General features: G+C 56.7%; 10 protein-coding genes across 10 annotated transcripts; 7 read left to right on the top strand and 3 right to left on the bottom strand.

Annotated features, from left to right (window-relative positions):
• Positions 1 to 512: 512 nt before the first annotated feature.
• Positions 513 to 2,198, bottom strand: BO72DRAFT_405950 (FAD binding domain-containing protein). Its single transcript, XM_040942305.1, has 3 exons — positions 1,981 to 2,198; positions 1,086 to 1,897; positions 513 to 1,005 (listed from the first exon to the last, which is right to left on the bottom strand). Exons 1-3 carry the CDS (start codon positions 2,101 to 2,103, stop codon positions 609 to 611), a joined length of 1,332 nt encoding a protein of 443 aa, XP_040800355.1. The 5' UTR covers positions 2,104 to 2,198; the 3' UTR covers positions 513 to 608.
• A 392-nt stretch (positions 2,199 to 2,590) lies between these two features.
• BO72DRAFT_131991 (uncharacterized protein) lies at positions 2,591 to 3,761 on the top strand. Its single transcript, XM_040939103.1, has 2 exons — positions 2,591 to 2,624; positions 2,942 to 3,761. The coding sequence occupies exon 2, from the start codon at positions 3,019 to 3,021 to the stop codon at positions 3,460 to 3,462; it is 444 nt and encodes a 147-aa protein (XP_040800356.1). The 5' UTR covers positions 2,591 to 2,624; positions 2,942 to 3,018; the 3' UTR covers positions 3,463 to 3,761.
• BO72DRAFT_131981 (GFA family protein) lies at positions 3,646 to 4,700 on the top strand. Its single transcript, XM_040939102.1, has 5 exons — positions 3,646 to 3,910; positions 3,985 to 4,013; positions 4,100 to 4,209; positions 4,300 to 4,325; positions 4,380 to 4,700. Exons 1-5 carry the CDS (start codon positions 3,828 to 3,830, stop codon positions 4,510 to 4,512), a joined length of 381 nt encoding a protein of 126 aa, XP_040800357.1. The 5' UTR covers positions 3,646 to 3,827; the 3' UTR covers positions 4,513 to 4,700.
• Positions 4,701 to 4,745: 45 nt separating this feature from the next.
• BO72DRAFT_448864 (DUF202 domain-containing protein) lies at positions 4,746 to 6,136 on the top strand. Its single transcript, XM_040944893.1, has 3 exons — positions 4,746 to 5,275; positions 5,504 to 5,787; positions 5,846 to 6,136. The coding sequence occupies exons 1-3, from the start codon at positions 4,888 to 4,890 to the stop codon at positions 5,909 to 5,911; spliced, it is 738 nt and encodes a 245-aa protein (XP_040800358.1). The 5' UTR covers positions 4,746 to 4,887; the 3' UTR covers positions 5,912 to 6,136.
• Positions 6,137 to 6,679: 543 nt separating this feature from the next.
• Positions 6,680 to 9,361, top strand: BO72DRAFT_469264 (putative DNA mismatch repair protein; the record flags this gene model as incomplete). Its single annotated transcript, XM_040946947.1, has 3 exons — positions 6,680 to 7,086; positions 7,150 to 7,532; positions 7,581 to 9,361. 3 exons carry the CDS (start codon positions 6,680 to 6,682, stop codon positions 9,359 to 9,361), a joined length of 2,571 nt encoding a protein of 856 aa, XP_040800359.1.
• A 195-nt stretch (positions 9,362 to 9,556) lies between these two features.
• On the top strand, positions 9,557 to 10,945 carry BO72DRAFT_132036 (DUF1295 domain protein). The gene is made up of 2 exons (XM_040939104.1): positions 9,557 to 10,442; positions 10,538 to 10,945. The coding sequence occupies exons 1-2, from the start codon at positions 9,751 to 9,753 to the stop codon at positions 10,863 to 10,865; spliced, it is 1,020 nt and encodes a 339-aa protein (XP_040800360.1). The 5' UTR covers positions 9,557 to 9,750; the 3' UTR covers positions 10,866 to 10,945.
• Positions 10,946 to 12,480, bottom strand: BO72DRAFT_448867 (D-isomer specific 2-hydroxyacid dehydrogenase family protein). The gene is made up of 4 exons (XM_040944894.1): positions 12,195 to 12,480; positions 12,046 to 12,112; positions 11,691 to 11,974; positions 10,946 to 11,600 (listed from the first exon to the last, which is right to left on the bottom strand). The coding sequence occupies exons 1-4, from the start codon at positions 12,373 to 12,375 to the stop codon at positions 11,026 to 11,028; spliced, it is 1,107 nt and encodes a 368-aa protein (XP_040800361.1). The 5' UTR covers positions 12,376 to 12,480; the 3' UTR covers positions 10,946 to 11,025.
• Positions 12,481 to 14,082: 1,602 nt separating this feature from the next.
• BO72DRAFT_362883 (uncharacterized protein) lies at positions 14,083 to 14,727 on the top strand (the record flags this gene model as incomplete). The annotated part of the gene is made up of 1 exon (XM_040940756.1): positions 14,083 to 14,727. A coding segment is annotated over one exon (645 nt), but the record flags the coding sequence as incomplete, so codon positions are not given.
• Positions 14,728 to 15,461: 734 nt separating this feature from the next.
• Positions 15,462 to 16,435, top strand: BO72DRAFT_497133 (GNAT family N-acetyltransferase; the record flags this gene model as incomplete). The annotated part of the gene is made up of 2 exons (XM_040948677.1): positions 15,462 to 16,110; positions 16,206 to 16,435. The coding sequence occupies 2 exons, from the start codon at positions 15,462 to 15,464 to the stop codon at positions 16,433 to 16,435; spliced, it is 879 nt and encodes a 292-aa protein (XP_040800363.1).
• A 245-nt stretch (positions 16,436 to 16,680) lies between these two features.
• Positions 16,681 to 18,811, bottom strand: BO72DRAFT_132059 (MFS general substrate transporter). Its single transcript, XM_040939105.1, has 3 exons — positions 18,263 to 18,811; positions 17,811 to 18,208; positions 16,681 to 17,763 (listed from the first exon to the last, which is right to left on the bottom strand). Exons 1-3 carry the CDS (start codon positions 18,560 to 18,562, stop codon positions 16,758 to 16,760), a joined length of 1,704 nt encoding a protein of 567 aa, XP_040800364.1. The 5' UTR covers positions 18,563 to 18,811; the 3' UTR covers positions 16,681 to 16,757.
• Positions 18,812 to 19,259: the final 448 nt, after the last annotated feature.

Here is a 19,259-nt window from a genome sequence, read left to right on the forward strand (position 1 = left end):
TTGCATTGTTGCTAGGGATGGATATGCCATGTGGTGCAATCTCTGTTGCCTTAATATACGCCAGGGGGGCCATGTGCACACATGACCGAAGCTGGCATGTGTGAGCAGTGCCATGAATCCCTGCCCTCAGACTACACACCTATATCAATCCTTCGTAAAGTGCGATCTCGACTGGGCGTATCGTCATCGCCGCATGAATTACGACAGGCTGGTGAGACTCGAGGTCTTGTCGTATTCTCCGCATGTTTCCTGCAGCCTGTTCTTCGGACGTTATTAGCGTCGCGTGGCATAGGAGCTAGTAGCTGGCTAGTCCAATGCACCGACCATGAAGATAATATGACAGCCCATCAGCATGGTTGCTCGAGTGGTAGTGCATGGGGCCATTCACTCAGACCAGCTGGCATCCATTTCTGGCCCCAGAAAACGGCCGAAGGCAAGTCCTTCTATCAGACGGCGTTGGTCAAGATATCACAAACCCAAGTCTTACTGTGTCAATCTATTATCCTTTCTCTGGTCTACAAAGTCTCGTATTCTTCTCAAGCAAGGAACAAAACAGGAACCACAAACAAATGGCTATTCATAGTACTCTAACCATAATCACACAGCATCTACTCCCGGCCCTCCCGGTTCAACTTCCACGTCCCGCGAGTCATAGGAAACTGGCCCCTCGCGAATTTCCGCCACGCCTCGCGCGCCGCCTCGAACGCATCGTAGCCAAACATCCACCGCGTGAGGGCGGGATCCGCCAGGACGTTCGGATATCCGTCGTAGGGGTCGTGTTCGTGCTCCCGCAGCTGGCGGTCCCGCTCGCGCTGCTGAGGTCCATCCGGCAGGGACCAGATGTCGCGCGCCATGCTGACGCGGCGGCGCATCTCCCGCGCCCGGGGCTGGCGGATGGCCTCGAAGATGGTCAGGAGATCCGGGATCTGCGCTTTGTCTTGCATCGCACCGAAGAGGACGCTCAGCGCGGCGGCGTCCTCGAAGGCCAGCGCTGCGCCTTGGGCGCTGCGTGAGATTTGTGGTTAGTCTCCGGGGTTCATTGGCTTGTAGACTCTCAGAGACGATGAAGGGAGAGGTAAACTCACAGGTAAGGTAAGACTGCATGCGCAGCATCCCCAAGCAAGGCGATGTTGCCCGTCTCGCCCGTCCACTGGGACGGCATGTCGGTGTGCAGCAGGGTCCAACGCGCGCAGGTGGTAGTCAGGTCCAACAGACGATGGAACAAGGGGTCCCAGCCGGCGAACTCGGCGGCCACCGCCTCCTTCGCGATGGGCTGCGGGGCGAACTGCACAGTGGCATCCGGGGGATGGACGTGGGTGAGGACGATGTTGAGCAGGCGGCCGCGCTTGAGCGGGTAGGTGAGGGCGTTGCCGCGGGGGCCAACCCACCAGTTGATGCCGCGGGTGAGCGCGCGCAGCTGCTCGTCGGCCTCCAGAGCCGCCAGGGGCACGGTGGCGCGGAAGACGTGGTCGCCGCTGTCGCGCCAGGGGAACTCGTGGCCCAGCAGCGAGGTGCGCACGCGCGACCGCTCGCCGTCCGCCCCGAGCACCAGGTCCGCCGCCCGCTCTGCCCCCCCGGCCAGCTGCACAAAGGCCTGCTCCGGCGTGCCGCGCACCCCCGTCACCTCCGTCCCCAGCTCGATCACCGCCCCCTCCCGCTGCGCCGCCTCCGCCAGCAGGTGGTGCAGGTCCACCCGGTGCACCACGTAGTAGGGGATCCCGTACGCCTCCACCATGCTCTTCCGACCCAGCGGCATCGTCGACAGCACCTCCCCGTCGCCGTACGACCGCATCTGGTTCTCCTGCGGACAGATGCAGATCTTCTCCAGCGCGTCCTGAAGACCCCATTCGCGGAAGACCCGCCCTGAGTTCGGCGGGACCTTGATCCCCGCTCCTATCTGCATGCATGCAACTATTAGACAGACACTACTTGTGAAGCTGGGTGGGGGGCGGGGGCGGAGGCGGGGGAGGAAGAGCATACCTCTCCTAGAGCCGGCGCCTTCTCCAGCACAGTGACCTGATGGCCGGCGCGGCGCAGCCCAATGGCCGTAGCGAGTCCGCCCAGACCGGCGCCGACGATGATTACGGAGATACTGGGGGGCATGATGATGATGTTGAGAGGTGGAAGATAGAAGATCTGACTGGGTTTCGGGTGAGGAGGCTGCGCTCTCGCTCTATATAGAAGTATGTACGGAATAGATGGCGTTGTGTCTTTACGAGGCGCAATGGTTCTACTAGTGGGTCCACACCTCGAATTCGTTTGAGGAGGCTTACGGTGGTTGTTGTCTAGAGCACGGGGGCCAAAACTACTACTATGTGTTTCTTGGGCTCGTATGACTCTATAGTGTGAAGTCAGCGGGACTGGACGGTATTTCTGCGGCCCAGCTCGGGCTTATTACTCCCTGGGACTGCCCTGGGGGTGGCTCTCCGCTTATCCCCGGATTGTACTGTAGGTAGTGGTGGAGCGCCATACGAGTGTGAGCAGGTGTTCTCGTCAGACAAGAATATAACAGTTCAGTCCTATGTCACTTCGTTTATCTTGAAGCGGGGGAGAGCAGGTGGAGGCAACAGGCCCCATTATGGGCTAGTTCATCACTATGCTACTCGAGTAGCTTTATACCAATTGTACGTTACCGTCCATGACTTGTCTAAGTTGTTTCCACGCGCAGCGATGCTTCTTCCACTGCATTGTACTGTACCTGAATCGACTTCCCCTCGGTGTTTTCCAGAGTGGGTTAACTTCGCGGGCGCAGGTTCAATATTCTCTTTTCTTGGAGCAGATGTTTTCCGATGCTCCCTTATGCCTTTGTTTTCGATTCTGCATCAGAACAGATTCATGCTGGGTTATCCCCTCTCCCCGACATGTAAGGATAAAGCAGTCTGTTTTGGTGTACCTATCTGCCTTCGGGCGGAAGTCGACCTGCAACTGACAGCGATTATAGATACATTGGTAGCTGTACTTTCGACGGTACACACTCTCTCTTTGGGACGATTCCAATCTTGCCTACCTTATCTATTCATGCCCTTCTGCTGGAGGACGGTCTCTGGCTACCTTTGGGGTTGTATAGCACGCAGTCTTCTTCAGGCTGCCAACCTACTGCCAAGACTAGGAGTTCTGGGTGATTGCTATGGTCAACGCTGCTTCACATTCACAATACTTCGATCATATACAATTCGCTTCTCAAGAGAAAGTCCACACGCTCTAACTGCCGGGTCACATGACCATATTTGTACTGAGCGGTTAGTCAGCTGTTGCAACTTGGCGGCGGTGATCCATGACGTCACTATGGGTTGGTGTGCGGAACAAATGCCGAACTCCCGCTGCCAGCGACAATATGTGCACTTGGCACAATCTATGTACATGTTGTGTTGTCTTCAGCGCAAACAGTCGCACAGGCTGTCAGATGTTCCCACAGCCATTGCCCGAGTGGAACTGATGAGATTAAGTCTGGGCCGGCGGTGAGACCCACCATCAGAGCATCATTTTGGTTACTCGGTTTTATAGGCATTTCAGAAGAGCGAGCATGGAAGCACATTGAGCGGGCTCATGGCTCGGCACGAGTCAAAACCCACTGCCGGCCGACCAGCGGAATACACAAGACCTCAAACCTCAGATCACAGATGCACCCGTGCTTCGACTTGCGCTTATAAATCCTGATCAAGGAAATGAGCCGAAACAAGGTTGAGGGCAGTCCCCACTGGTGCAAAGTGAAACAAACCGTCGCACACACAACAGATAACTCACCGCAGATGGAACCTATAAAGTCTTTTGGCTCACTCCACTCCCTCCAGCAGCATTAACGGTCCCGAACTGCAGCAGCCATCGAAATGTCTTACATCGGCCAATGCAACTGTGCGAGTGTGCGCATCAACTTACCCCAACAGCCTGCCAACTCGGTGATATGCCATTGGTAGGTAGCTGTCTATCTAGAGCTCCCTACCGCTGGGATCATTTGTATGTGTATCGCTGACGCGCGCCGGATAGCACGAACTGTAAAAAAGCCGGGGGCGGACGTGAGTTTCTCCCAAAGCTTAGCTGCCTTGGCGTTTTTTTTCTCTTGCTGCGTGTTCGGTGCTAACTCGGTGCTAACTGCTTCAAGTCTTCTCGGTCAATTATCTCGTTGATGAAAATGACATGACCGTGGAGGATCCCAATGGGGTGAAGAAGGTTTATCAGGACCCGAACACTCGGTCTGGGAATAATATCTCGGTATGTTGTCGTCACCTGTTCTTTTGTGCGTGTGGGAGAGAGAGGCTGATATGGCTGATGCTGATGCTGATGCTGATGCGGGGATTGCAGCGTCACTTCTGCTCAAGCTGTGGGAGGTAAGTCGACCTTTGCGACAGTCAACAAAAACGAGCGATGCTCATCTAATATAGTCCGTTGTATACGCTCACGCCCGGAAGGCCTGGGAAGGCATTCTTGAAGGCGCCGCTGTTCGAGAGCATTGCTCCTCCGAGTATGGCGGTGTTTGAGGAGAAGCAGGAGGCGTGGGCGAAGGTTCATCTGTGATGATGGTGGTCATGTTGATTGTAGAGTAGTAATTGGGTGCGCAGGTGTAGGGAACCATAATTGAACCCAGATCTACCGTCTAGGTACTAAGTGTTTTGACTGTACGTACCATGGATGAGCGATGGACGATAAGAGGGGGAAATCCCAGATAAGAAACCCGGCCTTTGCCAAAACGCGGGGGATCGGAGGGAAGGCCAGGGTGGGTGACACATCATCCATCAATCATCATCGTCCTTCCCACCGCATTCGCCGACTCCCCCCGACCGACCGGGGAAGAGCTTCGTCGTGGCCAGATCATGCAGAACCTTTCTCGCCCACACAACCCTTGCTGAATTCTAGGAAATGTCGTACAGATCCCTTTAGACTTCATTCCCAATGGCTGAAGTACGCGAGCATCATGCCGAAGACGACCGTTTCAACACAGTGGGAGGTCAAGGTCAAGACGAAAATCCCAATCCCCCAACTGAAACAGCGGTCAACACCGCCGAACACCGTCGCGAGAGCCATAGCGACGACGACAGCGACCGCGATGCATTCGAACTGCGCAACGTTTCGACGCAAGACATGGACGAGGCCGGCTTTTCCACCGATTCGATCTCCTCCGGGGAATACCGCGTCAGAACGCTCCGAACGGTCTCCCAGGCCACCACTCAGACTCAGCGCAGTCGGGAGTCACGCAAGGGGGCCTGGGGGCGTCTCGAACGCTTCTGGACGCGAAACGTGGTGCTGACCGTGCCACAACGCAGTAATCGGGATCATTTCGGTGAGATGCATTCTTCCTCATTCTTTTCTGTACAGTTGTCTGGGATGATTGCATTTATATGGAGTACCTACTCGTATTCAATGATCGCCGCGCTAAAATGACGGAATCCCACATGGCGATTGCACCACCCCAACCCACGCTCCAGCGAATAGCCCACCACCATCGATCGATTCTTCAAGTAAACAATATCGATTATGCACACACAACTAACCTGGAGTCCTGAACCAGCATTGGAACGAACCTTCTTGGCGTACATCCGCACCTCTGTCATGGTCGCCATGCAGGGCGTGCTGATCGCGCAATTATTCCGCCTCCAGCACATGGCCTCCCCGGATTTGGCGCTGGGGTTCTACGAGGTGGGCGTGCCGCTCTCCGTGACCTGCTACGGGGCGGCCATTATCATCGCTTCCCTGGGCGCGTATCGCTTCTGGAAGCAGCAGAATATGGTGGCCTTGGGCACGGTTTACGCGGGGGGCTGGGAGCTGAATCTGATCGGGATACTGATCGGCTTGGTGAGTTTACCTCAAGGTTCGGCAGATTGCGGTTCTGATATGACCATGTGAGATTTAGATCATCCTGACGACTTTTATTGTATCGATCGTTATTACGGTGCAGCTGGACAACCTCAATGACTGATGATGTTTGACGTTGTTTCTGCTGGCAGGTCGCTTTCATGTATACAAGCGTCTGCGCCATGTTTACGATTTCTGTTTTATAGCCACTACAAAAGTGTTTGTTATTGTTGATTATCTGGGCGCAAGACGTCGGATCCTGGCAAAGAATACGGATGCTCGGATTAATCAATGTACCTGGTTTCCGGATTGTGTAAGATCTTTTGAAAAGTCGTGGCTCATATGCGCTTATTGCCACTCGAAAAGATGAAGAGTGAAAGACTTTGAGCTAAGAATCTTTCTCTGATGACCCCATATTGTAGACTTCCTCCCTTTTGCCGAGACAGAGCCGATGGCTGTAACGGATTTGCGAATCCACAGCTTTGGATCTCCGATCTCGGGCCGCGAATCTCAAATTTTGCCAGTTACTTCCACTTACTTAGTACACTGACTACAAAGGACTGCCGCTCAATATTGTAGTTATGGGTCAAGGCATGGAGAAAAGCACTGTGAAGAGGAGACAACCCATGGGCTTCGTAGCATGCTCGGCGAGCGAAGCTTTGGGTGACTGACTAAGCGAATCTGACCCGATGGGGATTAGTGTGCGTGGAGATACGATACCGAGCATCTTCTGTTCGCCTTTTCAGGAACAACTTGGAACAAATAATATACCATTGCAGCAACCGCATCAAGAGCATCTTATCTTCTATATACCTTGCATCTGTTCAATCAAACCCATATACTCTAAACACCTTACCAGCATGACCTCTTAACCTGTTTGAGTCCAAGAGAAATGCCAATCGCGGCGCTCCCTCCAACAACCGCACGGGCGATCGGCTCGGCGTCCGTCATCTCCGACCCCTGCTCGATTGTTAAGGAGCTGTTGGACAACGCCCTCGACGCATCAGCCACTTCTGTGACCATCGAGATCTCGCAGAACACTGTCGATGTGGTGCAAGTCAAAGACAACGGGACCGGCATCCCAAGCGAAGACCACCCATTCGTGTGCAGACGCGCCTTCACCAGTAAGATCCAGACCGTGGAAGATCTCCGGCATGTCGGAGGAACATGGCTGGGCTTCCGCGGCGAAGCGCTCGCCAGTGCTGCCGAAGTCTCCAGCAGCGTGGTCGTGACAACCAGAGTTGAGAACGAGTCGGTCGGCCACGTGCTCAAGTATGGTCGAGACGGGGAACTGATCAGGTAAGTACGTCGTCCAAGTTCGTTATGTCGAGGGGAGGAGAAATACTGAAAATCCGCCGGCAGTACGCAGCGCGCGGCGCACCCGGTGGGAACGACAGTTCGCATCGCGGATCTTTTCAAGCACATACCCGTGCGACGGCAGACGGCCTCGAAGAACGCCGCCAAGACGCTGGTCCGCATCAAGAAGCTGGTCCAGGCCTATGCCTTGGCGCAGCCGGCGAAGCGGCTGTCCCTCAAAGTACTGAGGGCGAAGAACGAGAGCAACCACTGGATGTACGCGCCAGGCAAGGATGCGACTCTCTCGGACGCCGCCTTCAAGGTGGTGGGTAAGGACGTTGCCTCGAACTGTGTTGTAAGGGAACGGGGAGATGATCCTCCCTCTGGCATGGAGAAAGAGACCGGACGGCACTATCACTTGACCGCACTTCTCCCGGACCCAGAGCTTGGTATGTGTTCCGTAGACTATATTCGGAGTTTTGACTGACTTGTGTCAGATATTGCGCGAACCAGCAACTCGGGCCAATACGTCAGCATTGATGGTAGACCGCTGTCGGCTGCGAGAGGTCTCGGCCAAGACATTGCGAAGTTATTTAAGGCTTATATAAAACACGCGGCGAGTCGTCAGCAGGGCTCATCGAACATTACCGACCCGTTTCTGTGCCTACATATTCGCTGTCAGGAAGCGACGTATGATGTCAACATCGAGCCTGCGAAGGATGATGTCTTGCTTGAAGACCCGCAGGAGCTGCTTTCCCCCGTGGAGGACTTGCTTCGCGGCATCTACGGAGGACAAACTGAATCCACCGAGCAGCCACGCTCTTTGCAGAAGGGAAAAGCGCCGGTCAGAGAGTCGAATGGGTTTGACTTGCTTTTGGCTCGCAAGGACTCGATCGAGGCTACGCAGAGTACAACAACGAGCAGTCACCCGCCGGGGTTCATGTCAGCACATTCAATGCTGAAGGTCACGCCACCGTATACCGATGCATCCCATACGTCCGATTTGAACAACATAAGACGGAAGCGCCTGGAAGCGCTGAACCCATGGTCTTTCACAAAGTTGAATATACCCAGCGGGTCTTCTCGGACCTTGCCACATACTCAGTCAACCTACGAAGTCGTCGGCGACAATTTTGCAGAGAGTCGCAGAAACTCATTAGAGTCGCGATCTGCTCATTCACCAAAGTCGCTTCTTCCGAGTCCGTCCGCATCGAGCACGAGCACGAGCACGCTGTCCATCTCTCCGTCACGAGCTCAGATTTCCCCCATTAGACTACAGGCTTCGCGCAGTCCTCAAGAGCACAATACTCACGAAAGTGTGAAACGTGCAATGCGGGATCGCGACAGAGAGCGTTACGGAAACGGATCGCTTGACACCTGGTTTGGAAAAACTACGCAAGTGGCGATGTCCCGATTAGAGTCCTCAGAGCAGCCGCGTGAGGAACCAGAGGAGCCTTCTTTGGCGAACTTAGCAGCCCAGCGTTTCGAAGTGTCCAATACAACCTTCCAGGAACCCCAAACCCCCGCCGACGATGTACCTGACGGCCCCACTGCGGCGACCGCGATGTCGCAGCCCCTGGACCGCTCACCCTCAGCAACTGAAGATGCGGAGATCCAGGGCAATCACCGCGGACTTCCAGTCCTCGAACGATGGTCCTCAAGGCTTCATCAACTGTCCAGGGACAGTCAAGACGAACTTGAGAAAGCACTGGACTTCGAACGCCGGAAGCGCGATGCCATACAGGAGCGGCGTAAACAGCTCCAGAGCAGTCAGGCCACGTCTACCCCCCGCTCACCGCACCTGAACCGATACCTCAATGCGCGAGCTGCTCTCAGCTCCAATCCAGCGACCGGCCATCCTCATGATATGGTCGAGCTGGAGCAGACAAACAGACCCGTGCTGTCTCCACACGATCCGAGGTCATACCTGATACGCTACGGCGCGCAGAACGCGACCTCGGACGGGACGTCGAAACCCAAGCGAATCAGCACTAACAAGCTGCCATTTGAGAATATCCCAGAGGAGCACGCGCTTTTTGATACGGGTGTGACAGTATCGACAGACGTCTCACTGCTCTTGGAACTAGCTAAAGGAATGAGCCCAGAACCCTTATACACGGAACCCGTGACTGGGACTGACACGTCGAGTATTTTCGCGACCGACTCCCCAATTGATCTATGGACCCAGCGTTTACATGAATTGATACGAGCCAGATATAAAGAAGCACAACCGAATGTTCTTCCATTGCATTTCAACTTTCCATCTCCGTCTCAATGATCTAATGATCGCCAAGCATACTTATACAGCATTACCTATACCAGCATTGTCACACACGCATAATTAGCTCATGTTTCACATTTCCTTGCAGCTGGCTGCTTATATTGCGCTTTAATTTGCAATAGAAATTATTTCATCTAATTACACACACACATACATGCCTGCGGATCAAGCTTCCAAGTTGTATTGCCGAGCTCCAAGCCTGGCCTTGGCCAATTCGGGACGAGCAAGAAAGTGACAGTACGACGTCATCACCACGTTACATAATACTGACATCAACAGCCTACCCCAGACTTCATTTATAACCAACTCCCTCCCCCAGATTCACGCGAATCCTTTTTTCTCTTCGCTCAGACCAAATCTCTAATACAACCACAACAACCGCGACCATGAATCTCACGGGGTCAGGTTCGCCGCTAGCGCAGGCGGACCGTCTCCGCAGCCCCGGCCTCGCCACGGGCGAGCTGGGCATCCTGCGCTCGACCATCCTCCCCTCGTTCGCGCTGCACACGACCCTCGACCTGGCGGCGTGGGCGGCGTCGCGCGCGACCGACAAAGCCGAGCTCAAGGACTGGAACTGGCCAGCCAGCCAGGTGATCAACGCCTGGTGGAGCGCCGTGGGCCACCAGGTGTTCTACAACAACGTCTCCCCGCAAACGGCCTGGCGCGCCCTCTCGTGGACTGACAAGACCCTCCTGTCGCTCGTGACCGCCTGGGGCACGCGGCTGTTCGCGCGCATCGCCTCGCGCACCCTGCGCCGCGGCGCCGACGACGCGCGCTACGTGCAGCTCAAGAAGCAGAACCCCGTCGGCTTCTGGAAGGAGATGCTCTGGAAGCAGTACCTGCCCGAGGCCGCGCTGCTGACGCTGATCAGCTTGCCCTTCACCCTGCCCTTCCGGCTGACGAGCCCCAGCGTCGCGTTGGACGCGGACGTGCAGGCCGCGCTGCGTGCCTTCGGCGTGGGGCTGTTCGGCGCCGGGTTCGCGCTCGAGGTCCTGGCCGACGGGCAGATGGAGGCGCACCGCGCCGAGAGGCCCGACCTGTGCCGCACCGGCGTGTGGAGCATCGTTAGACATCCCAAGTATGTGTTCCCGGTCCCCAGCCCCAGTTGCAATTCTTGTTTGTATAGATTAGGGGGAGAAAGGCCACCGGCTAACCATGTTTTTTTTGCGGCAGCTACCTCGGCGACACCCTCGTGCACCTGGGCTTCGCCTTCATCAACTGCGCCACCAACTTCAACCCGCTCGTCATCCTGGGACCCCTGACCAACTACGTCTTCCTGCGCTTCATCGGCGGCGACAAGATGACCGAGGCCAGCCAGGAGGAGCGCTACAAGACCGAGGACCTGCACAAGTACGACCAGCTCCAGGAGTGGAAGACCAAGAAAAATAGCTTCTGGCCCGGGTTCAAGGAGATCGTCAACCCGTGGACGTGGGCGGTCGTCGGCTTCGGGGTGGTGGGCGTTGTCGTCGAGGAGGGCCTTCGTGGCTTGCTCACGAAATAGGTTTCTTTCTTCTTCCCTCATGTGTGTTTATTTCGATATACTCTGTACAACGGCAACGATCATGTAATCTATTCTTTATATCTTAATTGAATCGCAGGAGAGAAATCCTCCACATAACCTCCCCGTCTTGGAACTGGATTCCCGTTAGAAACGGAAATGTTCAATACCCCTTCCCGCGTTTATACTCATTCAAATTCCCCTCCCCGCGCGCCAGCCGCCCCAGATTCTCCTTCAGGATATCCAACGACCGCGGGATATACTCCAGCCCAGCGCCGCTGATATGCGGACTGATCTGCACGTTCGGCGCCTCCCACAGCGGATCGTCGGCGGGCAAGGGCTCGGGGTCCGTGACGTCCAGCGCGGCGCCGCCGAGGACGCCCTCGCGCAGCGCGGCCACCAACGCGGTCTGGTCGACGATCTTGCCGCGGGCGATGTTCGTGACGAAGGGTTTATTCGAGGCATGCGCCGCCAGCAGCCGGAACTCGGCCGCGCCCAGCAGATGCGTCGTCGGCGGGGTCAGCGGCAGCGCGACGACGAGGTGGTCCAGCCCCAGCGCCAGGAAGGCGTGGATCGACGCCCGATCCGTGCCGTGGTGCCACGAGACGGGGATCGTGCCCTCGCGGTCCCCCGTGCCGGGCACGATGTACCCCGTATCGACGCGGGAGGCGGGCGTCGGTCGTGGGGAGGCCGTGTAGGCGTGCACCTGCATGCCGAGGGCGGAGGCGACGCGGCCGACTTTTGCGCCCACAATTAGCTAGCTATCGGCTATATAGACCTCCCGCTAAAGTCGGGGAGTCGGTTTTTGTGTGAAGGGGGGAAACGTACTCTGCCGCCCGATACTCCCGTACCCCAGAATCCCGACCTTCCGGCCGACCTGGTCGTGGACCCCGCTCATCCACTCCCCGTACTTGCCCCAGTGGTGGCGCTCCTGGCTCTTGTAGATGTTCACGAACCGCCGCGAGGCCACGAGCCAGTTCATGATCACCCACTCGGCGATCGGGGGCCCGTGGATCCCCGAGCTGGACGTCAGTGGGATTGTGGTGGTCTGGACGATCGGGTGCGTCATGATGTGGTCGAGGCCGGCAGAGAAGAAGTGGATGAGCTTGACGCTGTTGCTGACGTTAGTTTTGAGGGGCTTGGGGGATGTCGAAGTGATAAGAAGAAGGGGACTGTCACGTACTTGCGCACATCTTCGACGTTGGGGAGGTTGCTGAACGTCACGATATGGGTGGCTCTTTGGGCGTATTCTGCGAGGTGGGGGGGTCAGTATTTCGCATAATAAAACTCTCGATCATCGAGAAAGTCTCTCGAAGAAAACAGCAAGCATACCGCTGGGGATTGGGGCAAAGTTCTCAAGCTTCAGATAGGTGATATCCGCGTGGGCGAACTTGGCCTGGATCTCCTCGAGGAGAGCGGGCGAGAAATCGCCGGCGTTGGTGATGAGGATCCGGTCTTGGGCTAGAGGTGCGTCTCCCATGGTGAATTGCGATTGTGAGTGTGTAGTAGACATGAAGGAATCTCGAAAGTGTCGAGCGTCAATGCAAGAGTGGACGTGAGGGGGTTAGATTGCGCCATTGACTCGGTTTCTGGCGCTTTTTCCCTTTTTCCCTTATCGCCGGCAATTGCGACGATTTCCTTTTCGGGATGCTTGACAGACCAGAGTCCCGGGGGAGAGGGGGGATTACTAAGCGCGGGGAACGGTCGAGATAACTGATAACTAAGCCCGCCGGCGTCTTTCTTATCGCTCGATCGTTCTTGGCTCGCTACTTTGTATCTTCTTTCTCTTGCACTGCTCGGTCGCTCTCACTTACCATACATGTGCTTTACTCTTGTGAGACTCCGCTGGCATCATGGGAGATGTTGGTGTTGCGATGGAGATTAATCTTTCGGTCAGTCACAACTTGCAATTGCCGATCGGAGGCGGGTCATTAATTAATCTATTCCAGTGTCGAAACATGCCGTCCCGCCAACTTCCGGTTAACGATGCCACCACAACAAACATGACAGAAGTACGTCGCTTAAAGACTGGTTCATGACCAGTTCACGAAAGTGGGATCGACGGCGGACAGCACACTTCACTCCCTCGAATCGTCGAATCGCTTGGACTTCCCATCCTCCAATCTGACAGGCGCCTATCCGTGGTTCACCCGGCTTAGTGCTTGCAGAATGGGGCCGTGAGCTCCAGCCCGCCCCGTGGCTGATCGTTGTCTCGGAGACTCGGACAGTGGCCGTCTCTTTTGGAGTGATCGATACGGCGGCCATGGCCGAAAAATCCTTGCTAGCGCGAAGCCTGCTCCAGACTGTCGAGTCTAGGTCCGTATCGCGAGTCATCTGCCAATTCCCCCTTTAACCCCACAAACTCATTGTGATTCTCTCGTGTGGTCGACGGGCTAATCAGCTTCGTTCAAGCTACTGCGCTGCAGACTGCGTAACTTCATGACGGCCCCGGCAAGAACACGTTCAGCTCGCCACTATCACATCCTCCTGCAGCGACCAACAAAGCCTTGTCACCCCCAAACATTTGAACTCTCCTTCCATCACGAGGTAGCTCACAATTGGGTCAAATTTGCCGAACTGAGCGCGCTGAACTCGAAAACCGCACGCAATCCTCTCATTTCGTGCCGAACTGCTGCTTGTCGATCCATGTGGGTCAAGGGTCCAGCCGGCCGCTTAAATTGCCTCGACGCTGCAGGTCTTGCACGCCGTCAAGCACCAATGAAGGGCCAGCCGGCTTCTCTATCTTGCACTGCCATGCGCACGAACACCACGGGAGTAGCGCCATTTGCAGAAAGGGGTGGCGTCCATCAGGTGCGCCGGGCTCGATGTGTAATAATTAAACCTCCCAAGGGGGGATATCCACCCTTCCCCAGAGCTCCTTAAAACGGGCCGGTCTCCCCCTCTGGAGCGAGGGCTTTGAAGTTTTTTGTGTTTTTCGGGAGGTTAATCCCGCCCTTTTCCACCCGCCACGATGGCGCAACATCCACGCTCCGGTTTTGTTGGACGTTTTATGAATTTGTTGCCTCGTGCACAACGCGAGCAAAATGAGCAGCATCATTTTCCCCCAATGACCTCACCGGGGGTTTTCCCCCCGACGGCGCCTGGGATGCTGCCGGGCGGAGATTTAGAGGCAATGGGCGCCGCCGCAATGCCACCTCCTGTCCCGCCGCCGCCGTCGCCGCCGCCGCAGCAGCAGCAGCAACCACAACAGCACCACCACCCCTACCACCCACAGCAACCACAACAACCCCGCCAACTGACCATCTCCACCACCGACGTCGGATCCCTCATTCCGCCGCAGGACAAATTGCTCGTCTTCCGCGCGTTGACGGGGATCGACAGCATTCCCGCGCTAACGACGCTCCAGCACTACCGCCGCACGGCGCCCAATATCGGCATCTACACGCGCGTCGTCAAGGCGGAGCACTCGGCGGGGCGGCGATACCGGTTCTTTAGTGTCTTGATCAACGTGTGCCTGGGGATCCAGATCGTGGTGGCAGCAGCCCTGACGGCGCTGGGCGCCGCGAGCGGGCCGCACTCGGCGGTGACGGCGTTCGGGGCGATCAACACAATCATGGCGGGGGTGCTCACGTACCTCAAGGGCTCTGGGTTGCCCGACCGGCTGAAACACTATCAGAACGAGTGGCGCAACATCCGCGAGTACATCGAGCAGCGCGAGCGCGAGCTTTGCTTGAGTGGCTGCGAGCTGGACATCCAGCAGGAGATCCACATCATCGAGTACATGTACGAGGGGGTGAAGCGCGAGATCGACCAGACGAAGAGCACGGAGAATCGGGCGGCGCCGCGCGAGGGAGGCCCAAATCGCCGGATGTTCTATCCGCAGCATAGACAGCAACAGCAACAACCGCAGCAGGTGCAGCAGGTGCAGCAGCAACAGCAACAGGGTCCGATGTATCCGTCACAGCAACCACACTCCCCGTATCCCAATGAACCGTATGTAGTGGAGAGGGTTCGGAGTCCGGCGCCAACGGAGGGCAAACCGTGACTGTGACTATGATTGTGACTGCGACGGTGACTGCTGGCTGCATTACGATGCATAGTATGACTGATAGTAATGACTTGTGCTAATTTGAGTATGCATTATCTAATCTCTAATCATCTTTCGATCGAAACTGGAACTTACTAAGTGTCAACGGCAATCCCGATCGAGTCTAGAGTCTAGTCACTCGTGATTACCCCGATCCACGGAACTGGTCCCTTGCCGTCGGAGCTGATTCTTGCCTCCGATAGGAGCATCTACTCCGAAGGTTGTAAGCCCAGCACAGAACGGAGTATAGGGTTGTCTGAGCACTTATCACAACACCATCTACTAATAAACACAAAGGAAAGACTGGTGCCTAGCCTAGCCTACACCTACACTTTAAGATAAAGAAGAAACCCCTTGAGTCTGAAGTATAAATCCGCGACCAAATCTCAACCTCAACCCCAACCACAACAATCCCTCCTCAAACCATCCGAGAAAACCACACTCCATCCATCCACCCCCAATACAAACTCACCTCTTGACCAACCCACCAACCCACCACCCCACCCAATCCATCACACATGCAGAAATCCGACCAGCCCACCGGCAGCACCATGCATCTCGAAACAGCCACCGAAGCCGACGCCCCCGCCCTCGCCGCCCTGTACTTCACCTGCTTCACCAACGCGGCCCACCGGCGCGTCTTCCCCCCGACCCCGGAGATGCACGCGTGGTGGACCGCCAACCTCCGCCGGAAGATCGCAGGCGGCCGGAGCGTGGTGCTCAAGATGGTGGATTATGCGGCGGAGCCGCTTCCTGCGGCGATCGGTAGTGCCCCTGAGGAGAATGGGAGTGATAGCTCCGCAGCCGGAAGCGATAGCGAGAGAGGGAGCTATGCGGCCAGTGACGATGCAACGGGACCTAGTCCAGCAGCTAGAGATGCGGACGCGAATCCAGGCGTGGAGAAAGAGAGCATGCAAGGGAAAGGGAGAGGCAGAATCGTCGCCTTCGCGGAGTGGGAGCTTCCCTCCGCATCCTCTTCCCCTGCGCCTGCGCCTGCGCCTGCCTCTTCTGCCCCAGTTCAAAGTCAAGATCAAGATCCGTCTCAACCCACCCCCTCAACTCAACCGCAAGACCCCAACCCCGACCCCACCCTCCCACCCAACCTCTCCCCCTCCGACAAAGACCTCCTGCTCCGCCTCCGCGCACAAACCACCCGCCACCGCGAGGAGGACATGCGCGGCGTCGAGGGCGGGTATTATTGTACGTTCCCCTCCCTCTCATTTCATTACTATATCGGGGAATACCCCGGAGTACACCTTCTCTGGGCGACGAGCTCATACTAACAACGACGCTAGACCTCAGCATCCTCGGCACCAATCCCGCATACCGATCCCAAGGGCTGGGATCCCGGCTGCTGGCGTGGGGCTTTGAGCGCGCGCGCGCCGAAGGGAGGCAGATTTACCTGTGTGCGTCGCGGGAGGGGCGACCGCTGTATGTGAAGCGGGGGTTTGTGAGGGTTTCGGAGGGGGAGGTGGTTGTTGAGGAGGGGGGGGGGAGGAATTGGTTTATGGTTTGGCGGGGATAGATTTCATAAATTTGGAAGAGGGGGGTTGGGGGGTTGGTCTGGATGTGTACGTGCTGTTTATCCGATTCGAGGAGTGGACTATTTGGACCTGTGGGTGGTTTCGGTATTGGATACGCTCATTGAGATAGACTGCAAGTGTACATACAGAGTGTGGGATATCGGTATCGTGGAGAGAATTTCATGGGGAACTGAATTACGGAAGGATAAATTGATACATACAGCATACATACTTCATACTTCATATTTCATACTTCGTATACCATCCATGCCATCATAGGCTAACGCCCACCCATTTTACTCTTCTATCCTACGTTTCCCCAGACTAAGCAGCAGCACGACCCTTGGTCTCGGGTACGCCCATCCAAGCCGCACCCATTACCACCCAGATCGCTCCGGAGAACCACACCGCCGCGCCGCCGGCAGCACCGCTCTCGAACGTCGTCACGACCGACGCGATCAGCCCGAACAACCCGCACAGGAAACCCATCACACCCAAACCGAAGCCGCGGAAGGGCGCGGCGAACAGCTCCACCGTGTACGTGGTGAGCACGGCTAGGTTGGCAGCCCCCAGGAACGACAGGATGCATTCGAACGCCAAGAGCGCGTCGCGGGATCGCGACACCGTCGCCAGGAACATGAACAGCCCCGTCAGCACTGCAAGCACGACCCCCGTGCGCTTGCGTCCGAGACCCTTGGCCTCGATCAGAAAGCCGGCGATGATCGGGCCGGGGATGGCGCAGATGGCCACGTACAGGTACCGGCTGTACAGATAGTCCGTGGTCACGGTGGTGGCGGTGACCGAGGCCACGCCCTTGGTGACGAGGTACGTGCTGATGTAGGTCTTGTGGAGGATGAAGGTCAGCCCCGTGACGGACCAGAGGAGGCACAGCGCGGCAAAGCCGAGAGGGCCGGCGGATGACAGCAGCGCCTTGAGGCGGGATGGTCGACGCGACCCGGGCGTGCTGGCGTCCACGGTCGAGTCGATGCGCGCGAAGGACGACTCGTCCAGCCAGGTGCGCCGCTTGTTGTAGGCGGCCATGTCCTTGACCAGCTGCGTCGCTTCGGCGTCCCGGCGTTTCGAGAGCAGGTGTTTGGGCGTCTCGCGGAGGGGGAAGGCGAAGCGGCAGAGGTACAGGAACAGGGTCATGCAGCCGAACGTCCACCACACGTATCGCCATCCCTTGTTGCTGACATAGTGGCAGGAGCTGCTGCTGCTGCTGCTGCTGCCACCGCTACCGGATCCTGTGGCGCGGGATTGGTGGGAGAGTGCTGTCGCCGTGCTGACCTCGTCGGGACCAGTGCCGCATGTGTACTCCGCGATGAACGCCCTATGCTCGGTTAGACCAGTCTTCAACCGAGACAGGAGCACACTCACCAGCCAACAGCTGACGCCACAAGCTGTCCCAGTCCCCAGAAAGCACCTTGGATGGTGACCAAGAACTGGTGCGAGGCAGGAACCGACTCCAGCAGGATCATCGCATCCACAACTTGGTTTCCAGCCACCGCAAAGCCCACAACGAATCCCACCACACAAAGACCCGTGAAGGCGGGCATACCGGCTCCCACCAGTCCTCCCATGCCCATGAGGACGACGGTGCTGGTGAAGATCCACTTGCGGCCCAGGAAGTCGGACATCCAGGGCCAGGCCGTCGCACCGGTGGTGATGCCAACAAACAAGCTGATAAACAGATAAGCCTCCTTGTTGTACGAGTAGAAGAATTGCGCCTCGTTGGCGGCGGACGGGGCTATAATGAAGAATGACATCAGCCAGAACTAGAACGTTAGCACCCTTCATGATTCTCACGTATGGCTTAAGTTCCAACATACACTGTCCAGAAACCATCCGACACTAGTGATCACAAAGAGCAACCACTGGTACAGGCCCATGCCCATGTCCAACAAGGCTTGATTCAAGAGCGCCGCCTTGGCCGCATAAACCGCGTCCGTTCCCGCCTGGGAATTCGGGGTGTCGATCGTCGATCCGTAGACATTGGTGTGCGGTCTGTCCGACGGAGACTCCTTGGGGTGAGGCGCTTTCTCGACATCGGCCACCAGAGTGGAGGCAAAGGCACTCTGGGCCTCGATGTTACGCTCGCGAGTCACCGGCAGGACCTGTTCCGTCGCCATCTTTGTTTGTCCAAGTTTGCAACTGGCCAGAAGGACGAGAGAGAAAAAATTGATAGACGTGGGGAACAGCACCCCGCTTTATGTAGACCTGAGGGGCAGCTGTCGACCGGAGCCGAGTCCGACGAGTCACAGGCTTTCAATATCGAAGCATGCCTTATCTGCGGCCCAGTACGTAGAACTCGGCCGCGGAGATATTTAGCGTGCTGCTCATGGTGACTTTGAGGGATTTGTCAAGGAGTATAACCCGTTATCAAGGGCAAACGAAAGCGCCGTGGAGATCCCCAGCCGATTGACCCTTCGTGTGTCCCTCACGTCGCATTAAATCATCAGACGCAGGAATACCTTAGGGATAAGTACCATTGCCCTGTTAAAACGCACAAATCCGCAGCATTGTCCCCGTCAAGAGGGTAAAACTTCATCCCGCGAGCGGAGATCGGACGCAAAAAACGGCCCACACCCCGAGCGGATGGAGCTGGGGTCGGACATAACCCCCAGCTGTCAAATAGGAATCGGGCAGCGAGTGGGGGAGCAGCTGCACAACGGAAACACCATTGGCTGGCGTTGCTTGTCTCTGCTGCCAAGATTCTCTCGATGCTGAGGGTTGCGTTGCCTCGAGGGTCGTGCCATTGTGGTCGAGCAGTGGCCCACAGGCCTTAAGTGAGTCCAAAGCTTTAAGTGAGTTAGAGTCCTGAGACCC

This window comes from Aspergillus fijiensis (assembly GCF_003184825.1).
Source record: "Aspergillus fijiensis CBS 313.89 unplaced genomic scaffold BO72scaffold_29, whole genome shotgun sequence".
Lineage (NCBI taxonomy): Eukaryota > Fungi > Ascomycota > Eurotiomycetes > Eurotiales > Aspergillaceae > Aspergillus > Aspergillus fijiensis.

Coding starts and splice junctions, on each gene's coding strand:
- BO72DRAFT_405950 (XM_040942305.1), bottom strand. CDS start 2,103: ATGCCCCCCAGTATCTCCGTAATCATCGTCGGCGCCGGTCTGGGCGGA. Junction 1,898..1,980: donor AGGCGCCGGCTCTAGGAGAG/GTATGCTCTTCC, acceptor GCATGCATGCAG/ATAGGAGCGGGGATCAAGGT. Junction 1,006..1,085: donor CATGCAGTCTTACCTTACCT/GTGAGTTTACCT, acceptor AATCTCACGCAG/CGCCCAAGGCGCAGCGCTGG.
- BO72DRAFT_132059 (XM_040939105.1), bottom strand. CDS start 18,562: ATGGCGACGGAACAGGTCCTGCCGGTGACTCGCGAGCGTAACATCGAG. Junction 18,209..18,262: donor TCGGATGGTTTCTGGACAGT/GTATGTTGGAAC, acceptor CTAACGTTCTAG/TTCTGGCTGATGTCATTCTT. Junction 17,764..17,810: donor GTGGCGTCAGCTGTTGGCTG/GTGAGTGTGCTC, acceptor AACCGAGCATAG/GGCGTTCATCGCGGAGTACA.
- BO72DRAFT_448867 (XM_040944894.1), bottom strand. CDS start 12,375: ATGTCTACTACACACTCACAATCGCAATTCACCATGGGAGACGCACCT. Junction 11,975..12,045: donor AACGTCGAAGATGTGCGCAA/GTACGTGACAGT, acceptor CGTCAGCAACAG/CGTCAAGCTCATCCACTTCT. Junction 11,601..11,690: donor CGGGAGTATCGGGCGGCAGA/GTACGTTTCCCC, acceptor TGGGCGCAAAAG/TCGGCCGCGTCGCCTCCGCC.
- BO72DRAFT_131981 (XM_040939102.1), top strand. CDS start 3,828: ATGTCTTACATCGGCCAATGCAACTGTGCGAGTGTGCGCATCAACTTA. Junction 3,911..3,984: donor AACTCGGTGATATGCCATTG/GTAGGTAGCTGT, acceptor CGCGCCGGATAG/CACGAACTGTAAAAAAGCCG. Junction 4,326..4,379: donor TTCTGCTCAAGCTGTGGGAG/GTAAGTCGACCT, acceptor CATCTAATATAG/TCCGTTGTATACGCTCACGC.
- BO72DRAFT_131991 (XM_040939103.1), top strand. CDS start 3,019: ATGCCCTTCTGCTGGAGGACGGTCTCTGGCTACCTTTGGGGTTGTATA.
- BO72DRAFT_448864 (XM_040944893.1), top strand. CDS start 4,888: ATGGCTGAAGTACGCGAGCATCATGCCGAAGACGACCGTTTCAACACA. Junction 5,276..5,503: donor CAGTAATCGGGATCATTTCG/GTGAGATGCATT, acceptor GTCCTGAACCAG/CATTGGAACGAACCTTCTTG. Junction 5,788..5,845: donor TCGGGATACTGATCGGCTTG/GTGAGTTTACCT, acceptor TGTGAGATTTAG/ATCATCCTGACGACTTTTAT.
- BO72DRAFT_132036 (XM_040939104.1), top strand. CDS start 9,751: ATGAATCTCACGGGGTCAGGTTCGCCGCTAGCGCAGGCGGACCGTCTC. Junction 10,443..10,537: donor AGCATCGTTAGACATCCCAA/GTATGTGTTCCC, acceptor TTTTTGCGGCAG/CTACCTCGGCGACACCCTCG.